Source organism: Ranitomeya imitator, chromosome 7, assembly GCF_032444005.1.
Source record: "Ranitomeya imitator isolate aRanImi1 chromosome 7, aRanImi1.pri, whole genome shotgun sequence".
Classification (NCBI taxonomy): domain Eukaryota; kingdom Metazoa; phylum Chordata; class Amphibia; order Anura; family Dendrobatidae; genus Ranitomeya; species Ranitomeya imitator.
The window spans coordinates 114,294,988-114,317,809 of record NC_091288.1 but is presented as its reverse complement, the minus strand read 5'-3'; the positions used below and the strand labels follow the sequence as shown (position 1 = coordinate 114,317,809).

At 45.8% G+C, this 22,822-nt stretch overlaps 1 protein-coding gene across 1 annotated transcript in view; it reads right to left on the bottom strand.

The window, feature by feature from the left end:
• The window catches only part of C7H2orf80 (chromosome 7 C2orf80 homolog), a 212,470-nt gene that overhangs the window by 91,059 nt on the left and 98,589 nt on the right, over window positions 1–22,822 (bottom strand). Inside the window, exon 5 of the mRNA XM_069735385.1 lies at window positions 10,059–10,138. Within this exon, the coding sequence (XP_069591486.1) occupies window positions 10,059–10,138 (80 nt within the window). The remainder of the gene's footprint in view (window positions 1–10,058; window positions 10,139–22,822) is intronic.

Below are 22,822 nucleotides of genomic sequence, written 5' to 3'. Positions count from 1 at the left end.
TCCTGGGTATCCGAGTTCCGCCAACGCCAGGCGGTCCTTGGTAGTGCTTTTAAGCGCAGGCACCTACAGCTTAGTAACCGGGTTCCAGCACCGTCAGCTGGTCCTCGGTCGTGCCATTGGCTCTTGCACACTGGGGCAACGCATCCGGGTTCCAGCACCGCCAGCTGGTTCTCGGCAGTGTTCTTGTCACAGGTACTCCCTCGTGCCAAGCCTGGTTTCAGCACCGTCAGCTGTTTCCGGGTTGTGTCAACTTCACTGAGACGCCTATGCTTGCCCCGTCGTGGTGCGGTCGAGTTAGCCAACTCCAGGGTGCCTCCAGTTTAGGAGCTTCCTATGTGGGCTGCGTGAACTGGTAGTCAAGGCTGGTTCTGTAGTGCCAGTAGGCCCAGCTCCCCCTGTAGGACTGTTGGGGTTCGGTAACTGCGGCTGCCTCGCGGCCTAGCTGTTCTCTCCTCTCCTGTGGGCCTTGGGGTCCACCACCTGGTTCCAGCACCGTCAGCTGGTTCCGGGCCGAGCCTTTGGCTTAGGTGCCTCCTCCTGGGTATCCGAGTTCCGCCAACGCCAGGCGGTCCTTGGTAGTGCTTTTAAGCGCGGGCACCTACAGCTTAGTAACCGGGTTCCAGCACCGTCAGCTGGTCCTCGGTCGTGCCATTGGCTCTTGCACACTGGGGCAACGCATCCGGGTTCCAGCACCGCCAGCTGGTTCTCGGCAGTGTTCTTGTCACAGGTACTCCCTCGTGCCAAGCCTGGTTTCAGCACCGTCAGCTGTTTCCGGGTTGTGTCAACTTCACTGAGACGCCTATGCTTGCCCCGTCGTGGTGCGGTCGAGTTAGCCAACTCCAGGGTGCCTCCAGTTTAGGAGCTTCCTATGTGGGCTGCGTGAACTGGTAGTCAAGGCTGGTTCTGTAGTGCCAGTAGGCCCAGCTCCCCCTGTAGGACTGTTGGGGTTCGGTAACTGCGGCTGCCTCGCGGCCTAGCTGTTCTCTCCTCTCCTGTGGGCCTTCGGGTCCACCACCTGGTTCCAGCACCGTCAGCTGGTTCTCGGCAGTGTCTTTTGCTCTTGTACCTTCTGCTCCCCATCCTGGTTCCAGTACCGTCAGCTGGTTCCGGGCAGAGCCTTTGGCTTAGGTGCCTCCTTCTGGGTATCCAAGTTCCACCAACGTCAGGTGGTCCTTGGTAGTGCTTTCAGGCACGGGTACCTCCTGCTTAGTAACCGGGTTCCAGTAACGTCAGCTGGTCCTTGGTAGTTCCATTGGCTCTTGGACCTTCGGCTACCCATCCGGGTTCCAGTACCGTCAGCTGGTTCTCGGCAGTGTCTTTTGCTCTTGTACCTTCTGCTCCCCATCCTGGTTCCAGTAACGTCAGCTGGTTCCGGGCAGAGCCTTTGGCTTAGGTGCCTCCTTCTGGGTATCCGAGTTCCGCCAACGTCAGGCGGTCCTTGGTAGTGCTTTTTAGCACGGGTACCTCCTGCTTAGTAACCGGGTTCCAGTAACGTCAGCTGGTCCTCGGTAGTTCCATAGGCTCTTGAACCTTCGGGTAGCCATCCGAGTTCCAGTTCCATCAGCTGGTTCTTGGCATTTTCTCAGCCTTCTTGTACCTTCTGCTACATTTCCAAGTTGAAGACCCTAACGTCGACAACCCGGAAGACCACCCCGATGACGACGACCCGGAAGACCACCCCGATGACGACGACGACGACGGCGGAGACGACGACGGCTGAGACGACGACGGCGGAGATGACGACACTGGAGACGACGACCCTGGAGACGACGACATGGAAGACCGAGAAGCAGAAGAACAAGAGGCTGCAGAACAAAGAGCAGAAGAACATTAAGCATAAGACTTAATATCAGAGCAAAAGATATTATCTAAATTATATGCAGAAGAAGACTAAGCAGTGTATGGGGGTGAGTCCGTTCCTCCTCGTGGTGCCCCTGGATAAAGCCTGATGCTGCAGGCCAAACTGAACGCGGACAAATGTAACTTTTGTGACTGGCAGAACGGAAGGTGTAATCTTCCAACTTTTATAGATAACAACTACGGGAATGCCTGTCACAAATGAGAATATGATGAAGAAGTAGAATAGGAAGAATAATAACAGTGGAATAAAAAGAATATGTAGAATAGGAAGAATAATAATAGTTGAAGAAAATGAATATGAAGAATGTAATAAAAAAAAAAATATAGGTAGAAGATGAAGAAGAAGATGAATAAGGTGAAGAAGTTGATGTCAAAGATGCTGATGATGATGAAGATGAAAGTGTGGGAAAAGGAAAAAAAAGAAGGGGAAGGTCGTGGAATAGTGAAACATCAATATCTGACAAAATAAAAAAAATTTACATAGTCAATATCTTTTTCAATCCGAACGTCTTTAAAAAAAAAAAAAATCATGCTATTCTATTTGATTGGACTAATCCTCATTGCCTTTAATGTCTCCGCCACCTCCCCCATACATCCTACATTATTCTTAGTTGTTTTCCTTCATGTAGAATGAACCTACAAGGAAAGAAAGGGTTTATTTTAATTCCGATATTTTGGTCCCATTGACTTGCATTGGGATCGGGTATCGGTATCAGCGATATCCGATATTTTTTGAATATCGGCCGATCCAAACCGATACCGATACTTTCCGATATCGGAAGGTATCGCTCAACACTAGACACGACCAATGACGAATACAGCTCTGGGAAAAATTAAGAGACCAGTCCACCACATCAAAACCCTGTCATGGGCAGCCCAATCTCCAGACCTGAACCCCATTGAAAACCTCTGGAATGTAATCAAGATGATGGATAGTCACAAGCCATCAGACAAAGAAGAACTGCTTAAATTTTTGTGCCAGGAGCAGTGTGAAAGCACGCCAAGACGCATGAAAGCTGAGATTAAAAATAATGGTTACTCTACAAAATATTGATTTCTGAACTGTTTCTGAATTAAAACAATAGTATTGATGTTTCTAAATGATTATGAACTTGTCTTCTTTGCATTATTTGAGGTCTGAAAGCACTGTTTGTTTGTTTTTAATTTTTGACCATTTCTCCTTTTCAGAAAAAAATATAAAATTTATTTCTTGGAAATTCGGAGACATGTTGTCAGAAGTTTATAGAATAAATGAACAATATACATTTTACTCATAAATCTACCTATAAAGATAAAAATCAGACAAACTGAACATTTTGCAGTGGTCTCTTAATTTTTGCTAGAGCTGTATATACATCATAGGTCGTGAAGAGGTTAAAACAGCTACAAGCGTGTATAAATACGTTGTTGTGTAAAATTCTGCATACAGGTTTCCTTTAAAGGGGTTGTTGTCACTCCAGGGGAGGTAGATGCTCAGTGAGTAGCACAAAGGGAGAAGGGAAACAGGAAAAGGAAGGCCCTGACGATGGGCAGCGGGTGAGATGGTAACCTCTCAACACTTACCTAATGCTGAACTGTGCACACACTATCACCCTAAACGGATCCTTTCCCCCCATGCACCATCACGTGCTGACCCTGGGTTGACCCTGGGCTTTGCCTAACTATTGAGATGGGCAGCAAGACGCTGGACTTACTGCTGCCGCAAGACTACATAGGGAACGAGACAAGCAGGAGAAAACACACAAACAAATAGAACTTCATGGCATCAGTGGAAAACACAACAGCTTCTCTTAAGGCCCCTTCACATTAAGCGACGCTGCAGCGATACCGACAACGATCCGGATCGCTGCAGCGTCGCTGTTTGGTCGCTGGAGAGCTGTCACACAGACAGCTCTCCAGCGACAAACGATCCCGAAGTCCACGGGTAACCAGGGTAAACATTGGGTTACTAAGCGCAGGGCCGCGCTTAGTAACCCGATGTTTACCCTGGTTACCAGCGTAAAAGTAAAAAAAAACAAACACTACATACTTACCTACCGCTGTCTGTCCCCGGCGTTCAGCTTCTCTGCACTCCTCCTGTACTGGCTGTGAGCACAGCGGCCGGAAAGCAGAGCGGTGACGTCACCGCTCTGCTTTCCGGCTGACCGACGCTCACAGCCAGTACAGGAGGAGTGCAGAGCACAGCGCCGGGGACAGACAGCGGTAGGTAAGTATGTAGTGTTTGTTTTTTTTTTACTTTTACGCTGGTAACCAGGGTAAACATCGGGTTACTAAGCGCGGCCCTGCGCTTACCCGATGTTTACCCTGGTTATCAGTGAAGACATCGCTGGATTGGTGTCACATACGCCGATCCAGCGATGTCCACGGGAGATCCAGCGACGAAATAAAGTTCTGGACTTTGTTCAGCGACCAACGATCTCCCAGCAGGGGCCTGATCGTTGGTCGCTGTCACACATAACGATTTCCTTAACGATATCGTTGCTACGTCACAAAAAGCAATGATATCGTTAACGATATCGTTATGTGTGAAGGTACCTTTAGGAACACCATCTCCAGAGAAGTCAGGCTCAGGATAGAAACTCTATTGCTAGCATGGGAGGAAGATATTAATGGGTTTAAATAATGAAAGGAGAGTGGTCCCAATGAGCAGCAGCTAACAAATGGAATCTGAGAAGATTTAAACCAGGAACTTTTAACCCCATTTGTGTTATAAAAAAAAATAAACCTGCATCACTCATGTGAATGGCGGCATAGAATCCATAGAGGACTTGTGATCAGCTAATCTGCGTCATCTTCTGATCCAAGATGCACCACAGGTCCCATCAGAGTGCAGCACATGCGTGACATTACTCACTCTTTCTATGAGGGGCCACCAGACCATCAGGACAAGTGTCATGATAGGACTGGTGAGTAGGGGCACCTTTCCTGGCCCTAGCACTAGGGGGCACCCTAGGTCACCATGTTTCCCGGGATACCTCAGATGGTGAGGACGCCGGGGCCTCCGCCCTTGCCCTGTATCCTAGCTGCAGCCCTGTGTCTGTCCCCCTCCCTCACCCGAGGAAGAGAGGCGCTACCGTGTACAGCAGTACACCAACCCGACAGAGGATCAAAGACAAGGGTAAGCGAAAATTCCACTCACACAAATTTTACTCACACAAATAACAGAGGTATTCACCAGGGTGTGAGGGATGGGGAAAGAAAATAAGGCAGGTAAGGATGAGGAATATCCAAGCGTACAAACCAAGCAACAGTCACACAATAAACTCCTCTAGCTCTACAAACGCCAGCTTCTCCCTTTCCAGATCTATGTAGCAAGTGCTAACTAAGACAAGGACCTGGCCAGAAGGCCTAGCTTTTATAGGAGAGAGGAGTGGCTAACCGAGCACAGCTGAATGCATGGATTTCCACTTGGCCAACTAACCCCTGTCCTGCTGAAAGAAAACAAACACATTTAATACACCAGAGAAGTGCTTCTTCTCAGCGGTGAAGCAAGAGCCATCAGATGCTGTGGTCTTCTGGCACTGTTCTGTCGTGGTAACTCTGTGACAACAAGGTTGGCCTGCATAGAAAGAGCAAACCAATCTACGGTGTACTGCAGCGGGGTTGGTACAGTGTGACAGACAGACAGTGACCTAGGAAAGTTCAAAACAATGTCTCTTTTAATAGTCAGAGCACTTACAAAACAGAAAATAAATAGGATCCTCCAGATCGCATCCGGGAAACAAGATAGTCCATAACTGGGACCGGTTACCAAGGTCGACTGCCCCACCATTTACGCTGAGGGGTGCCAGGCCTTTTGGCTCCACTTGGCTCCGTGTTGCTTCACAGAGGCTGAAGCTATGGCAGAGCCTTCTGCTCTGCAGGTTTGAAAAACAAGACTGACACACCCAACCCAATTCCTGCAGGAGTTTTACAAGGAACCTGTGGCCGTAGGCCATATGGAAGACCCGAGCCGGGGGAGGAAATGGACCGCCATACTATCATCCTGTAGTCTGTTTCAAAAATAAAAGCCCATAGCAGATTTTCCTAAAATCTGCCTTAGACAAATAGCTTTTCCAATACACTTACTTTAATTTTGACTGCAATCACAGCTATACCTGTGACTGCAATGCACTCCAGCGGCCTCAATATGTTGTTGTGCGCATCCTGGGAGACACATAGCAACCTTTGCATATAACACCAGTCACTGCCTCACATACCCCCTTCTGTTCAAGCTTGTTGATTGAACATTTGTCACCATACAGGAGGCCCGTGACAGGGCATCCGCATTTCCCTGTGACTTCCCTGCTCGATGTTTAATGGTAAAATTTAAATTTTGCAAAGACAGGAACCATTGGGTGACCCGAGCATTCCTCTCCTTGGCATTCCTGATCCAGACCAAAGGCGAATGATCTGTCACCAAGCAAAATGGTCGACCGAGCAAAAAATAGCATAGGGACTCCAAGGCCCACTTAATGGCCAGGCATTCCTTCTCCACTACACTATAAGTTTTCTCAGCCAGGGTGAGTTTCCTACTTAAGCAGATGACCGGATGCTCTTCTCCGTTCACCTCTTGTGACAGGACTGCTCCAAGGCATCTGTCTGCACAATTAAGTGTTTCTGAAAATTGGGGCTAATAAGGACAGGCTGTCCGCACAGTGCCACCTTCATGGATTGGTACGTTTCCTCCACCTGGGGGTTCTACCGAACCATGACCGATATCTTTCCCTTGAGGAGATTGGTAAGGGGTGTTGTTCTCCCAGAACAATTAGGTATAAACCTCCAGTAATACCCAACGATTCCGAGAAAAGCTCTCACCTGTTTGGTGGTAACAAGTCGGGGCCAGTTCTGAATGGCCTCGATTTTATTTATTTGGGGTTTGACAACGCCAAGGGCAATCACATAACCCAAGTACTGGGCTTCCTCGAGCCCTACCGCACATTTGTTGGGATTCGCCGTCAAGCCCGTGGCTCTGTATTTACTACCGCTTGTACCCAGGACAAGTGGGTATGCCAGTCAGTACTAAAGATGATGATTTCATCCAAGTACGCTGACACATACTTCCAATGGGGTTCCAGCACTATGTCCATCAACCTCTGGAATGTGGCTGGGGCCCCATGTAGTCCATAGGACAAGACTACATAATGGTAAAGACCCTCCGACGTTATGAAGGCGGTCTTTTCCTTTGCCGACTTCGTAAGATGCACCTGCCAATAACCCTTGGTCAGATCGCTCGATCAGCTCGTCCACACGGAGCATTGGATAAAGGTCGAACGACAACACCTCATTGAATTTACGAAAGACATTAAAGAACCGTAATGATCCATCCGGCTTCGGGATTAGCACAATGGGGCTAGCCCAGTCACTCCAGGACCCCTCAATTACTCCCAGATGGAGCATTTGTCTACCTCACTCATGATGGCTTGTCAAATGGCCTCAGGCACCCGGTATGGTTTAATTCCCACCCTTACATGAGCTCAGTGACAATGTCATGCTGGAGGATGGAGGTACGACGGGGCAGTTCAGAGAATACATCTGCATTCTCTTGAACTAATTTCTGTGCCTCTCGACGCTGCTGTTTCGAGAGAGTGTCTCCTATTTTACCTCTCTCTCGGACTCATCCTTGGCCGGTGACAGAGGGTTCCCTGATGGTACAACCGAGGTCACCTCCGCAACCAAACATTCCTGGTCCTTCCATGTGTAGGAAGGAGAACCAGGCTAATGGTTCCCTTTGTGTTTCTGGGCTGGAACTGTCGGGGCTGTCACCGTTGTTTCAGTGGGAAGAGATTTCTGACCAGAGCAGTTCAGGACATCTGACTGTTGGGGGTGGGTCCGACATAAATAGCAGTCTGAGTGGGAAGACGGAACTTTTGGATGGAATGAGCCTGTGAACAGTGAGACGGTTGACTCCTTCTCGACGGACCCACACCAGGTGACTGCGCACCTGGCTGTGACTGCGAACCTGGCTAGTAAGACTGCTGACACAGACTACCCTGAGCCTACGAGACATCCGCTCTGGATAGTGACCAAGAAGTAGTGCATACCTTGGCTCCCCTTACCACCGCGGAGGCACCGCTTAGTTCCATGCTCCTGATGCCTGCTAAGTACCGGCCCATGGTTGTGGCTGTGTCCGCTGGACTGTGTGCTTCTACTGCAGCCTTGCCTACTGAACTTTCTGCTTCTTCTTCTGTGCTGCTGACCATCACCTCTACTCCACCGTGTGCATGGATCAGGAGATCACATGCCAAAGAACCCAGAGAATTCATCATCGCAAGGAGAAAGTGCATCGCTCATCTGCGGGACCGGATCGGAGACATCTCGCGCCACCTGTGGCGCCGCCAAGGGATCTTCCAGCCACCTTCCTCCATTGCACAGAGACTGATAAGTTAACCTGTTATATTCTATTGCATTTGACTTTCCCCCATCCTCCAATCTACATCCTTTACCCTCCTGCTTGTACCATTACTGTTTCTATATATATAAAGAACCTGTTAGCCCTTGCTCTGCCTTCTGTGTGTCACTGCATCCTACGCACCTGCTACACATCCTACACATGCTTTCAATAGGTTGATGTGATACAACTATTCAGATTTTCTTTTCCCGGACTGGTAAACTCGGTAGTCTACTTCTCCCACTTTTCCCAAACTTCATATGGCCCTTGGCCATAAGCTTGCTTTCGGTGGTGGGCACTGAGACTAAAACTCGATCACCTGCTTTAAAGAAGTGGGCCGTGGCCTTTTTGTTATACACACGGCCCCACGCTGCCTAAGCATTTACCAAATGCTCCTTTAAGATAGGCATGACCGCTGCAAACCGGTCCTGCATATTGGTCATGTGCTTTATCACCCTTTTATGTGGAGTAGGTTCCTGCTCCCTTTTCTGAACTTGCTCCAGTTTTTCATTGTCTTTTCTAAAATATGGTGCCCAAAACTTGGCACAGTATTCCAGATGCAGCCTGACCAAGGAGGAGTAGAGGGGGATAATTTCTGTGGAGGAATTATAGTGGGGATTTCACATCCGAAATATTGCAATAAATACTCAATGACTTCAATTCATCAAGACCGGAATAAAATTTATGGTCTAAGTAACGCCACAAGTCTTCAAAATTCAGACAAGTAGGCATCACCATGTTCTTCCCCAACTTCATCCATTTTGGTAGAGTTAGGCTACTTTCACACTAGCGTCGGAATCTCCCCGTCGCAATGCGTCGGGGAGAGATTCCGATGCTAGCGTTTAACGTACTGCACAATGGAGGCAGCGGATGCATTTCTCCGGCGCATCCGCTGCCCCATTGTAAGGTGCGCGGAGGTGGGGGCGGAGTTCCGGCCGCGCATGCGCCGTCGGAAAAAGCGGTCCGTCAGGAGCAAAAAACGTTACATGTAGCATTTTTTGCTCCCGACGGTCCGCAAAAGCACGACGCATACGTGTGGCAATTCATCAATGCAAGTCTATGGGGAAAAAACGCATCCTGCAAGCACTTTTGCAGGATGCGTTTTTTCTGCAAAACGACGCCTTGTGACGGATTGCAGAAAACGCTAGTGTGAAAGTAGCCTTAGCCAAAACTGTTGTGAAAACACCAAAACTTGCCATATTTTCATATTCCTTCATGCTGTTTTTAAATTGTTTTTAACCCAGTCTTCTTGCATAAAAGCGTTGATAAATTCAGGAAACTTTGTCAGCTCATCCTGAGTAAAAAAAGACTAAAAGAGCCTTACATGTATGTAAGTATGTTCTAGGTAGATTAAGAATAAATTCACACGGCCAGATCCTTTGTTATAAATCAGCAGTGAACAAAAATTTACAAGAGCAAAAAAGTTTCTCATGTTAATAATTGCAATGTATCCATAAAAATCAGCTATTATATGGATGATCCGTATGGGATCCTATTTTCTTTTGTGCATGCATAGAGTTGAATGGGCAGGTCTCATCCAAAATACAGAAGACAATAGTTCATGGTGACATTTTTCCCAAGCGGATATTTGTTCATGAAAAAAAAGAAAACCAGTCTGAATAGCCTAATGAAATAACACTGGTTATAATGCTGTCCTTGTGATGTCAGTTTTTTCTACAGACAGTATTCAGACAGACCAAACTATGTTAATATGAACATAGGCTAAAGTTGTGTATTAACATTTTTGCTAATCATTTTGTGAATGTAAAATGTAGAAACATCAGTGTATAAATCTATATAACAATCTAGTCTGTGATGTGGGACTTACTACATCTTCAAATGAGTCCAATTCCTGGTCTTCTGGTGATATAGTTTCGTTTCTGCTGGAGGAATTCCACAGTCTAGCACCTGGAAGAGATTCATAGACTGAATATCATACAAATACCATTATATGATGGAAGTTATTTTATGTAGTAGAGAATTTATGAGTCAAATTAAAACTCTTGAAAAAGTTGCCATCAGTCCTGAAATGTACTTCTCTTCCCTGCAGTACCACAGTAATCAGCAAACACTGTCACTACACCGCTCAACAACACTTTAGATAAATATTATACTAAGTCTTTGAGATTACAAATAATGAAACAAAATATATATTTTATTAGAATGACAAGATAAACTTCACTACAAGTCTACAGAACTCTTAATTTTGTGGCTGGTTCTCATGCAAAGGCAGTCTCAATTGTTTGCTAAATTTCTCATTTTAAAAATCATTGTGCCACATTATTAGGCTAGGGTCACATTGCGTTAGGGCAGTCCGTTTAGCGCATAGCGCTACGGACTGCGCTAACGCAATCTCCCAAAAGGGATCGTGCTAGCCGATCCCGCTAGCGTAGATCCCCGATCTGCGCTAGCGAGGAACGGACCGCGAACGCTGTTTGCAGCGTTCGCGGTCTGTCACTCAAATGATGGCACATCACTAGCGCATGCCCAATGTGGGCGTGCGCAAGCGATGCGTTCGCCATTACAAACAATGGCGGCGTTAACAGACTACATTACACCGTGTTATGCCGCGGTGTAACGTAGTCCGTTAAACGGGTTCACATAACGTAATGTGAACCTAGCCTTTTTGCCCATCTGAGTGTCACTTAAAATTATTTATCTTTCTGTTTAATTTATTTTGTGAATAAATAATATATTGTGCAGTTCTTTACAGAGATTGCCATCATGCACATGCTTTCTTCACTTCACTGAGGCTCACAATCTAATTTCCCATCAGTCAGTCGACATTCAGTTTTTTGCAAAACCCCTTTACATCATTCTTCCAGCAGCCACCACTAAAGGGAGCTATATGCAACTGTGTTTAGATGCTCTTTTATGCAGAATTACATGTTTGCTTGCAGACTTCTCTCTCTAGTGGTAGTGAAGGACATACAGGTGCTTCTCACAAAATTAGAATATCATCAAAAAGTTACCGTAATTTATTTAAGTTCTTCAATACAAAAAGTGAAACTCATATCTTATATAGAGTCATTACAAACAGAGTGATTAATTTCAAGTGTTCATTTCTATTAATGTTGATGATTATGTCTTACAGCCAATGAAAACCCAAAAGTGATTATCTCAGTAAAATTAGAATACTTTGTAACACCAGCATTAAAAATGATTATATAATCTGAAATGTTGGCCTACTGAAATGTATGTTCAGTAAATGCACTCAATACTTGGTTGGGGCTCCTTTTGCATCAATTACTGCATCAATGTGGCGTGGCATGGAGGCGATCAGCCTGAGGCACTGCTGAGGTGTTTTGGAAGCCCAGGTTGCTTTGGTAGCAGCATTCAGTTTGTCTGCATTGATGGGTCTGGTGTCTCTCATCTTCCTCTTGACAATACCCCATAGATTCTCCATAGGATTAATGTAACTTGAGTTTGATCAATCAAACACAGTAATACTGTTGTTTTTAAACCAGGTATTGGTACTCTTGGCAGTGTGGATAAGTGTCAAGTCCTGCTGGAGAATGAAATTTCCATCTCCAAAAAGCTTGTCGGGAGAGGGAAGCGTGAAGTGCTCTAACATTTCCTGGTAAACGTCTGCGTTGACTTTGGTCTTGGTAAAACTCAGTGGACCTACACCAGCAGATTACATGGCTCCCCAAACCATCAATGATTGTGGAAACTTCACACTAGACCTCAAGCAGCTTGGATCGTGTGCCACTCCACAACTTCTCCAGACTCAGGGACCTTGATTTACAAATGAAATACAAAATTTACTTTTATCTGAAAACAACACCTTGGACCACTGAGGAACAGTCCAGTTCTTTTTCTCCTTGGCTCAGGTAAGATGCTCCTTGCATTGTCTATTGGTCATGAGTGGCTAGACATAAGGAATGTGACACTTGTTGCCCATGTCCTGGATACGTCTGTGTGTCATGGCTCTTGAAGCAATGACTCTAGCAGCAGTCCAATCCTTGTGAATGTTCCCCAAATTTTGGAATAGCCTTTTTGGAATAGCCTTTTCTTAACAATCCTTTCAAAGCTGTCGTTATCCCTGTTGCTTGTGCACCTTTTTCTACCACTCATTTTCCTTCCATTCAGCTTTCCATTAATATGTTTGGATATAGCACTCTGTGAGCAGCCAGCTTCTTTAGCAATGACCTTTTGTGGCTTACTCTCCTTGTGGAGTGTGTCAATGACTGCCATCTGGACATCGGTCAAATCACCATTCTTCCCCATAATTGTGGAGCCTACTGAAACAGACTAAGTGACCTTTTCAAACACTTAGGAAGCCTTTTCAGGTGTTTTTTATTAATTATTCTAATTTACCGGAATAATGACTTTTGGGTTTTCATTGGCTGTAAGCCATTTATAAATAGATAACTCTGTTTGTAATTAATCTATAAAATATATCAGTTTCACTTTTTGTATTGAAAAACTGAAATAAGTTAACTTTTTGATGATATTCTAATTTTGTGAGAAGCACCTGTACAGATTACATCAAAGAACCTCCAAGGCTGTTATGAGAGAATCTGCTGAAATTTAGAATTTACCATTTCACTCACATTACAGTGCCTTGCGAAAGTATTCGGCCCCCTTGAACTTTTCAATCTTTTCCCACATATTATGCTTCAAAAATAAATATACCAAATGTAAATTTTTGGTGAAGAATCAACAAGTGGAACACAATTGTCAAGTTGAACAAAATTTATTGGTTATTTAAATTTTTTGTGGAAATTCAAAAAGTGAAAAGTGGGGCGTGCAATATTATTCGGCCCCTTTAACTTAATACTTTGTTGCACCACCTTTTGCTGCGATTACAGCTGCAAGTCACTTGGGGTATGTCTCTAATAGTTTTGTACATCGAGAGACGGAAATTCTTGCCCATTCTTCCTTGGCAAACAGCTCGAGCTCAGTGAGGTTTGATGGAGATCATTTGTGAACAGTAGTTTTCATCTCTTTCCACACATTCTTGATTGGATTGAGGTCTGGACTATGACTTGGCCATTCTAACACCTGAATACGTTTATTTGTGAATCATTCCATTGTAGAGTTTGCTTTATGTTTGGGATCATTGTCTTGTTGGAAGACAAATCTCTTTCCTAGTCTCAGGTCTTTTGCAAACTCCAACAGGTTTTCTTCAAGAATGGTCCTGTATTTTGCTCCATCCATCTTCAAATCAATTTTAACCATCTTCCCTGTCCCTGCTGAAGAAAAGCAGGCCTAAACCATGATGCTGCCTCCACCATGTTTGACAGTGGGGATGATGTGTTCAGGGTGATGAGCTGTGTTGCCTTTACGCCAAACATATAGTTTGGCATTGTTGCCAAAAAGTTTGATTTTGGTTTCATCTGACCAGAGCACCTTCTTCCACATGTTTGGTGTGTTTTCCAACTTTAAACAACACTTTTAATGGATATCTTTGAGAAAAGGCTTTCTTCTTGCCACTCTTCCACAAAGGCCAGATTTGTGCAGTGAACAACTGATTGTTGTCCTATGGACAGACTGTCCACCTCAGCTGTAGATCTCTGCAGTTCATCCAGAGTGATCATGGGCCTCTTGGCTGCATCTCTGATCAGTCTTCTCCTTGTTTGAGATGAAAGCTTAGAGGGACGGCCGGGTCTTGGTAAATTTGCAGTGGTATGATACTCCTTCCATTTCAATATGATTGCTTGCACAGTGCTCCTTGGGATGTTTAAAGTTTTGGAAATAATTTTGTATCGAAATCCAGCTTTAAACTTCTCCACAACAGTATTACGGACCTGTCTGTTGTGTTCCTTGGTCTTCATGATGCTCTCTGTGCTTCAAACAGAACCCTGAGACTATCACAGAGCAGGTGCATTAATACGGAGACTTGATTACACACAGGTGGATTATATTTATCATCATTAGGCATTTAGGACAACATTGGATCATTCAGAGATCCACAATGAACTTCTGGAGTGAGTTTGCTGCACTGAAAGTAAAGGGGCTGAACAATATTGCACGCCTCACTTTTCAGTTTTTGAATTTCCACAAAAATTTAAAATAAGCAATAAATTTCATTCAACTTCACAATTGTGTTCCACTTGTTGTTGATTCTTCACCAAAAGTTTACGTTTGGTATCTTTATGTTTGAAGCATGATATGTGGGAAAAGATTGAAAAGTTCAAGGGGGCCGAATACTTTCGCAAGGCACTGTAAATATAACGTTTAACCCCTTCATGACCCAGCCTATTTTGACCTTAATGACCTGGCCGTTTTTTGCAATTCTGACCAGTGTCCCTTTATGAGGTAATAACTCAGGAACGCTTCAACGGATCCTAGCGGTTCTGAGATTGTTTTTTTGTTTTTTCGTGACATATTGGGCTTCATGTTAGTGGTAAATTTAGGTCAATAAATTCTGCGTTTATTTGTGATAAAAACGGAAATTTGGCGAAAATTTTGAAAATTTCGCAATTTTCACATTTTGAATTTTTATTCTGTTAAACCAGAGAGTTATGTGACACAAAATAGTTAATAAATAACATTTCCCACATGTCTACTTTACACCAGCACAATTTTGGAAACAAAATTTTTTTTTGCTAGGAAGTTATAAGAGTTAAAATTTGACCAGCGATTTCTCATTTTTACAACGAAATTTACAAAACCATTTTTTTTAGGGACCACCTCACATTTGAAGTCAGTTTGAGGGGTCTATATGGCTGAAAATACCCAAAAGTGACACCATTCTAAAAAATGCACCCCTCAAGGTGCTCAAAACCACATTCAAGAAGTTTTTTAACCCTTCAGGTGCTTCACAGCAGCAGAAGCAACATGGAAGGAAAAAATGAACATTTAACTTTTTAGTCACAAAAATTATCTTTTAGCAACATTTTTTTTATTTTCCCAATGGTACAAGGAGAAACTGAACCACGAAAGTTGTTGTCCAATTTGTCCTGAGTACGCTGATACCTCATATGTGGGGGTAAACCACTGTTTGGGCGCACGGCAGGGCTTGGAAGGGAAGGAGCGCCATTTGACTTTTTGAATGAAAAATTGGCTCCACTCTTTAGCGGACACCATGTCACGTTTGGAGAGCCCCCGTGTGCCTAAAAATTGGAGCTCCCCCACACGTGACCCCATTTTGGAAACTAGACGCCCCAAGGAACTTATCTAGATGCATAGTGAGAACTTTGAACCCCCGGGGGCTTCACAAATTGATCCGTAAAAATGAAAAAGTACTTTTTTTTCACAAAAAAATTCTTTTAGCCTCAATTTTTTTCATTTTCACATGGGCAACAGGATAAAATGGATCCTAAAATTTGTTGGGCAATTTCTCATGAGTACACCGATACCTCACATGTGGGGGTAAACCACTGTTTGGGCACATGGTAAGGTTCGGAAGGGAAGGAGCGCCATTTGACTTTTTGAATGAAAAATTATCTCCATCGTTAGCGGACACCATGTCGTGTTTGGAGAGCCCCCGTGTGCCTAAACATTGGAGCTCCCCCACAAATGACCCCATTTTGGAAACTAGACCCCCCAAGGAACTTATCTAGATGCATATTGAGCACTTTAAACCCTCAGGTGCTTCACAAATTGATCTGTAAAAATGAAAAAGTACTTTTTTTTTTCACAAAAAAATTATTTTCGCCTCAGTTTTTCATTTTCACATGGGCAATAGGATAAAATGAATCCTAAAATTTGTTGGGCAATTTCTCCCGAGTACGCCGATACCTCATATGTGGGGGTAAACCACTGTTTGGGCACACGGCAGGGCTCGGAAGGGAAGGCGCGCCATTTGACTTTTTGAATGGAAAATTAGCTCCAATTGTTAGCGGACACCATGTCGCGTTTGGAGAGCCCCTGTGTACCTATGCATTGGAGCTCCCCCACAAGTGACCCCATTTTGGAAACTAGACCCCCCAAGGAACTTATCTAGATGCATATTGAGCACTTTAAACCCCCAGGTGCTTCACAGAAGTTTATAATGCAGAGCCATGAAAATAAAAAATAATTTTTCTTTCCTCAAAAATGATTTTTAGCCTGGAATTTCCTATTTTGCCAAGGGTAACAGGAGAAATTGGACCGCAAATGTTGTTGTCCAGTTTGTCCTGAGTACGCTGATACCCCATATGTGGGGGTAAACCACTGTTTGGGCGCACGGCAGGGCTCGGAAGGGAAGGCACGCCAATTGGCTTTTTAAATGGAAAATTAGCTCCAATCATTAGCGGACACCATGTCACGTTTGGAGAGCCCCTGTGTGCCTAAACATTGGAGATCCCCCACATATGACCCCATTTTGGAAACTAGACTCCCAAAGGAACTAATCTAGATGTGTGGTGAGGACTTTGAACTTCCAAGTGCTTCACAGAAGTTTATAACGCAGAGCCATGAAAATAAAATAAAAATTTTATTTTCTCTAAAATGATTTTTTAGCCTGCAATTTATTATTTTCCCAAGGGTAACAGGAGAAATTTGACCCCAAAAGTTGTTGTACAGTTTCTCCTGAGTACGCTGATACCCCATATGTGGGGGTAAACCACAGTTTGGGCACATGTCGGGGCTCAGAAGGGAAGTAGTGACTTTTGAAATGCAGACTTTGATGGAATGGTCTGCGGGCGTCACGTTGCGTTTGCAGAGCCCCTGGTGTGCCTAAACAGTAGAAACCCCCCACAAGTGACCCCATTTTGGAAACTAGACCCCGAAAGGAACTTATCTAGATGTGAGGTGAGCACTTTGAACCCCCAAGTGCTTCACAGAAGTTTATAACACAGAGCAGTGAAAATAATAAATACGTTTTCTTTCCTCAAAAATAATTTTTTAGCCCAGAATTTTTTATTTTCCCAAGGGTTACAGGAGAAATTGGACCCCAAAAGTTGTTGTCCAGTTTCTCCTGAGTACGCTGATACCCCATATGTGGGGGTAAACCACTGTTTGGGCACACGTCGGGGCTCAGAAGGGAAGTAGTGACTTTTGAAATGCAGACTTTGATGGAATGGTCTGCGGGCGTCACGTTGCGTTTGCAGAGCCCCTGGTGTGCCTAAACAGTAGAAACCCCCCACAAGTGACCCCATTTTGGAAACTAGACCCCCCCAAAGAACTTATCTAGATATGTGGTGAGCACTTTGAACCCCCAAGTGCTTCACAGACGTTTACAACGCAGAGCCGTGAAAATAAAAAATCATTTTTCTTTCCTCAAAAATGATGTTTTAGCAAGCAATTTTTTATTTTCTCAAGGGTAACAGGAGAAATTGGACCCCAGTAATTGTTGCCCAGTTTGTCCTGAGTACGCTGATACCCCATATGTGGGGGTAAACCACTGTTTGGGCACATGTCGGGGCTCGGAAGTCAAGTAGTGACGTTTTGAAATGCAGACTTTGATGGAATGGTCTGCGGGCGTCACGTTGCGTTTGCAGAGCCCCTGGTGTGCCTAAACAGTAGAAACCCCCCACAAGTGACCCCATTTTGGAAACTAGACCCCCCAAGGAACTTATCTAGATATGTGGTGAGCACTTTGAACCCCCAAGTGCTTCACAGACGTTTACAACGCAGAGCCGTGAAAATAAAAAATCATTTTTCTTTCCTCAAAAATGATGTTTTAGCAAGCAATTTTTTATTTTCTCAAGGGTAACAGGAGAAATTGGACCCCAGTAATTGTTGCCCAGTTTGTCCTGAGTACACTGATACCCCATATGTGGGGGTAAACCACTGTTTGGGCACACGTCGGGGCTCGGAAGGGAAGGAGCACCATTTGACTTTTTGAATAAAAGATTGGCTGGAATCAATGGTGGCGCCATGTTGCGTTTGGAGACCCCCTGATGTGCCTAAACAGTGGAAACCCCTCAATTCTAACGCCAACACACCCCTAACCCTTATCCCAACTGTAGCCGTAACCCTAACCACAACCCTAACCCCAACACACCCCTAACCCTAACCACAACCCTAATTCCAACCCAACCCTAACCCTAAGGCTATGTACCCACGTTGCGGATTCGTGTGAGATTTTTCCGCACCATTTTTGAAAAATCCGCGGGTAAAAGGCACTGCGTTTTACCTGCGGATTTACTGCGGATTTCACCTGCGGATTCCTATTGAGGAATAGGTGTAAAACGCTGCGGAATCCGCACAAAGAATTGACATGCTGCGGAAAATACAACGCAGCGTTTTCGTGCGGTATTTTCCGCACCATGGGCACAGCGGATTTGGTTTTCCATAGGTTTACATGGTACTGTAAACCTGATGGAACACTGCTGCGGATCCGCAGCGGCCAATCCGCTGCGGATCCGCAGCCAAATCCGCACCGTGTGCACATAGCCTAATTCTAAAGGTATGTGCACACGCTGCGGAAAACGCTGCGGATCCGCAGCAGTTTCCCATGAGTTTACATTTCAATGTAAACCTATGGGAAACAAAAATCGCTGTACACATGCTGCGGAAAAACTGCACGGAAACGCAGCGGTTTACATTCCGCAGCATGTCACTTCTTTCTGCGGATTCCGCAGCGGTTTTACAACTGCTCCAATAGAAAATCGCAGTTGTAAAACCGCAGTGAAATGCGCAGAAAAACCGCGGTAAATCTGCCATAAATCCGCAGCGGTTTAGCACTGCGGATTTATCAAATCCGCTGCGGAAAAATCCGCAGAGGACCAGAATACGTGTGCACATATCGAAACCCTAACCCTACCCCTACCCCTAACCCTACCCCTAACCCTACCCCTAACCCTAACCCTACCCCTAACCCTACCCCTACCCCTAACCCTACCCCTACCCCTACCCCTAACCCTACCCCTAACCCTACCCCTACCCCTAACCCTACCCCTACCCCTAACCCTACCCCTAACCCTAACCCTAACCCTAGTTCTAACTCCAACCTTAGTGGAAAAAAAAAAAATTCTTTATTTTATTATTGTCCCTATCTATGGGGGACAAATGGGGGGGGTCATTTACTGTTTTTTTATTTTGACCACTGTGATAGATTATATCACAGTGATCAAAATTCACATTGGAACGAATCTGCCGGCCGGCAGATTCGGCGGGCGCACTGCGCATGCGCCCGCCATTTTGGAACATTGCGGCGCTCGGGGAAGAAGACGGACGGACCTCGCCAGGATCGGTAAGTATAAGGGGGGGAGATCAGGGCACAGGGGGGGGAGATCAGGGCACGGGGGGGGCGTCGGAGCACGGGGGGGAGGGATCGGAGCATGGGGGAGAGTGATCGGTGTGCGGGCGGGTGGATCGGTGTGCAGGGGGGGTGGATCGGAGCACGGGGGGGGATCGGAGTGTGGGGGGGTTTGATTGGAGCACGGGGGGTGTGATTGGAGCACGGGGGGAGCGGACAGGAGGACGGGGGAGCGGAGCACAGGACGGAGGGGAGCGGGCCACAGATCGGGGGGCTGGGGGGGCGATCGGAGGGGTGGGGTGGGGGCACATTAGTATTTCCAGCCATGGCCGATGATATTGCAGCATCGGCCATGGCTGGATTGTAATATTTCACCATTTTTTTAGGTGAAATATTACAAATCGCTCTGATTGGCAGTTTCACTTTCAACAGCCAATCAGAGCGATCGTAGCCACGAGGGGGTGAAGCCACCCCCCCCTGGGCTAAACTACCACTCCCCCTGTCCCTGCAGATCGGGTGAAATGGGAGTTAACCCTTTCACCCGATCTGCAGGGACGCGATCTTTCTGTGACACAGCATATGCGTCACAGGTCGGATTGGCACCGACTTTCATGACGCATACGCTGTGTCACAGGTCGGGAAGGGGTTAAAAAAAGCCTTATATTGACCTGTTCCATTCATACGATCGCTCCCTGCTATTTTACGTGTTCTTATCTTCAGATGTGGAAGTACATGTCCTCTTCCAAAACGTTTTCGCCAGCAATTGGGGTGCTGACTGGGCCTCAGCAATGAACATTGAGACACTATAACAATGACATGATGATTATAAACATAAGGATGAATGACCTCGGGGAGATCAAAACATCCAACACCGCGGAGACACCATCACGTGTTTCTCAACGCAGTGATACAGAACACTGCCCCCATCCCTTATGGGAAATATGCAATGCATGTAGAAAAGCCGCGGAGACACCATCACGTGTTTCTCAACGTAAGCAATAAATAGCCAGGTCTTTCACCGGGAAGGAACAACCACGGGAAGGGCAGCATCCAAAAGGAAAACCACCTATGCCAAAACATGGTATCCATCCACAGACAGCTGTTTTGGGGTATTTGCCCCTAATCAATATGGTGTAGGAAACTGGCTATTAGGAGCAGTGCCTGGTAGAAGGACTATAAACATAAGGATGAATGACCTCGGGGAGATCAAAACATCTAACACCGCGGAGACACCATCACGTGTTTCTCAACGCAGTGATCTAGAACACTGCCCCCATCCCTTATGGGAAATATGCAATGCATGTAGAAAAGCCGCGGAGACACAATCACGTGTTTCTCAACGCAAGCAATAAATAGCCAGGTCTTTCACCGGGAAGGAATAAACACGGGAAGGGCAGCATCCAAAAGGAAAACCACCTCTTTTTTTCTCCTGTAAACTCTATGTTGATGCCTTTGCCCAAATAACTCTACTTTTGTCTCATCTGACCAGAGAACATTCTTCCAAAACGTTTTAGGTTTTTTCAGGTAAGTTTTGGCAAGCTCCAGCCTGGCTTTTTTATGTCTCGGGGTAAGAAGGGGGGTCTTCCTGGGTCTCCTACCATACAGTCCCTTTTCATTCAGACGCCGACGGATAATACGGGTTGACACTGTTGTACCCTCGGACTGCAGGGCAGCTTGAACTTGTTTGGATGTTAGTCGAGGTTCTTTATCCAACATCCGCACAATCTTGCGTTGAAATCTCTTGTTAATTTTTCTTTTCCGTCCACATCTAGGGAGGTTAGCCACAGTGCCATGGGCTTTAAACTTCTTGATGACACTACACACGGTAGACACAGGAACATTCATGTCTTTGGAAATGGACTTGTAGCCTTGAGATTGCTCATGCTTCCTCACAATTTGGTTTCTCAAGTCCTCAGACAGTTCTTTGGTCTTCTTTCTTTTCTCCATCCTTAATGTGGTACACACAAGGACACAGGACAGAGGTTGAGTCAACTTTAAGCCATGTCAACTGGCTGCAAGTGTGATTTAGTAATTGCCAACACCTGTTAGGTGCCACAGGTAAGTTACAGGTGCTGTTAATTACACAAATTAGAGAAGCATCACATGATTTTTCGAACAGTGCCAATACTTTTGTCCACCCCCTATTTTATGTTTGGTGTGGAATTATATCCAATTTGGCTTTAGGACAATTCTTTTTGTTTGTTTTTTTCATTTAAGACAAATTAAATGAAGATAATATTAACAAAGTATTTGTGTTTGCAATCATTTTCAGGAAGAAACTGAGTATTATCTGACAGAATTGCAGGGGTGTCAATACTTTTGGCCACAACTGTATATATATATATATACTAGCTATTGAACCCGTTCTACACCCAAGTGGTGAGCATTTATATTGGTATATGGTCTCCATCCTGGTATGTGCTGCTCCATCCTGCGTCCTCATCCTGTCATGTGCTGCTCCATCCTGGGTCCCCATCCTGTCATGTGCTGCTCCATCCTGCGTCCCCATCCTGTAATGTGCTACACCCATCCTGCGCCCCAATTCTGTCATGTGCTGCTCCCATCCTGCGCCCCTATCCTGTCATGTGCTGCTCCCATCCTGCGCCCCCATTCTGACATGTGCTGCACCCATCCTGCGCCTCCATTCTGACATGTGCTACACCCATCCTGCACCTCCATTCTGACATGTGCTACACCCAACCTGCGCCTCTATTCTGACATGTGCTGCACCCATCCTGCGCCTCCATTCTGTCATTTGCTGCTCCCATCCTGCGCCCACATCCTGTCATGTGCTGCTCCCATCCTGCGCCCCCGTTCTGTCATGTGCTGCTTCCATCCTGCACCCCCGATCTGTCATGTGCTGCTCCCATCCTGCGCCCCCGTTCTTTCATGTGCTGCTTCCATCCTGCACCCCTGTTATGTCATGTGCTGCTCCCATCCTGCACCCCCGTTCTGTCATGTGCTGCTGCCATCCTGCGCCCCGTTCTGTCATGTGCTGTCATATTCTATCATGTGCTGCCATCCTACACCCCCGTTCTGTCATGTGCTGCCCTATTCTATCATGTGCTGCTCCCATCCTGCACCCCCGTTCTGTCATGTGCTGCTCCCATCCTGCGCCACCATTCTGTAATTTGCTGGTCCCATCCATATGCACCATACGCTGCTCCATAAAGGTTTATGGCCCCCATAAGATGCTCCATAGTATATGCCCCGTACACTGCTCCATAATGGTTTATGGCCCCCATAAGATGCCCCATAGTATATGCCCCGTACACTGCTCCATAAAAGTTTATGGCCCCATAAGATGCTCCATAGTATATGCCCCGCACACTGCTCCATAAAGGTTTATGGCCCCCATAAGATGCTCCATAGTATATGCCCCGTACACTGCTCCATAAAAGTTTATGGCCCCCATAAGATGCTCCATATTATATGCCCCCGTACACTGCTCCATTATGGTTGATGGCCCCCATAAGATGCTCCATAGTATATGCCCCCGTACACTACTCCATTATGGT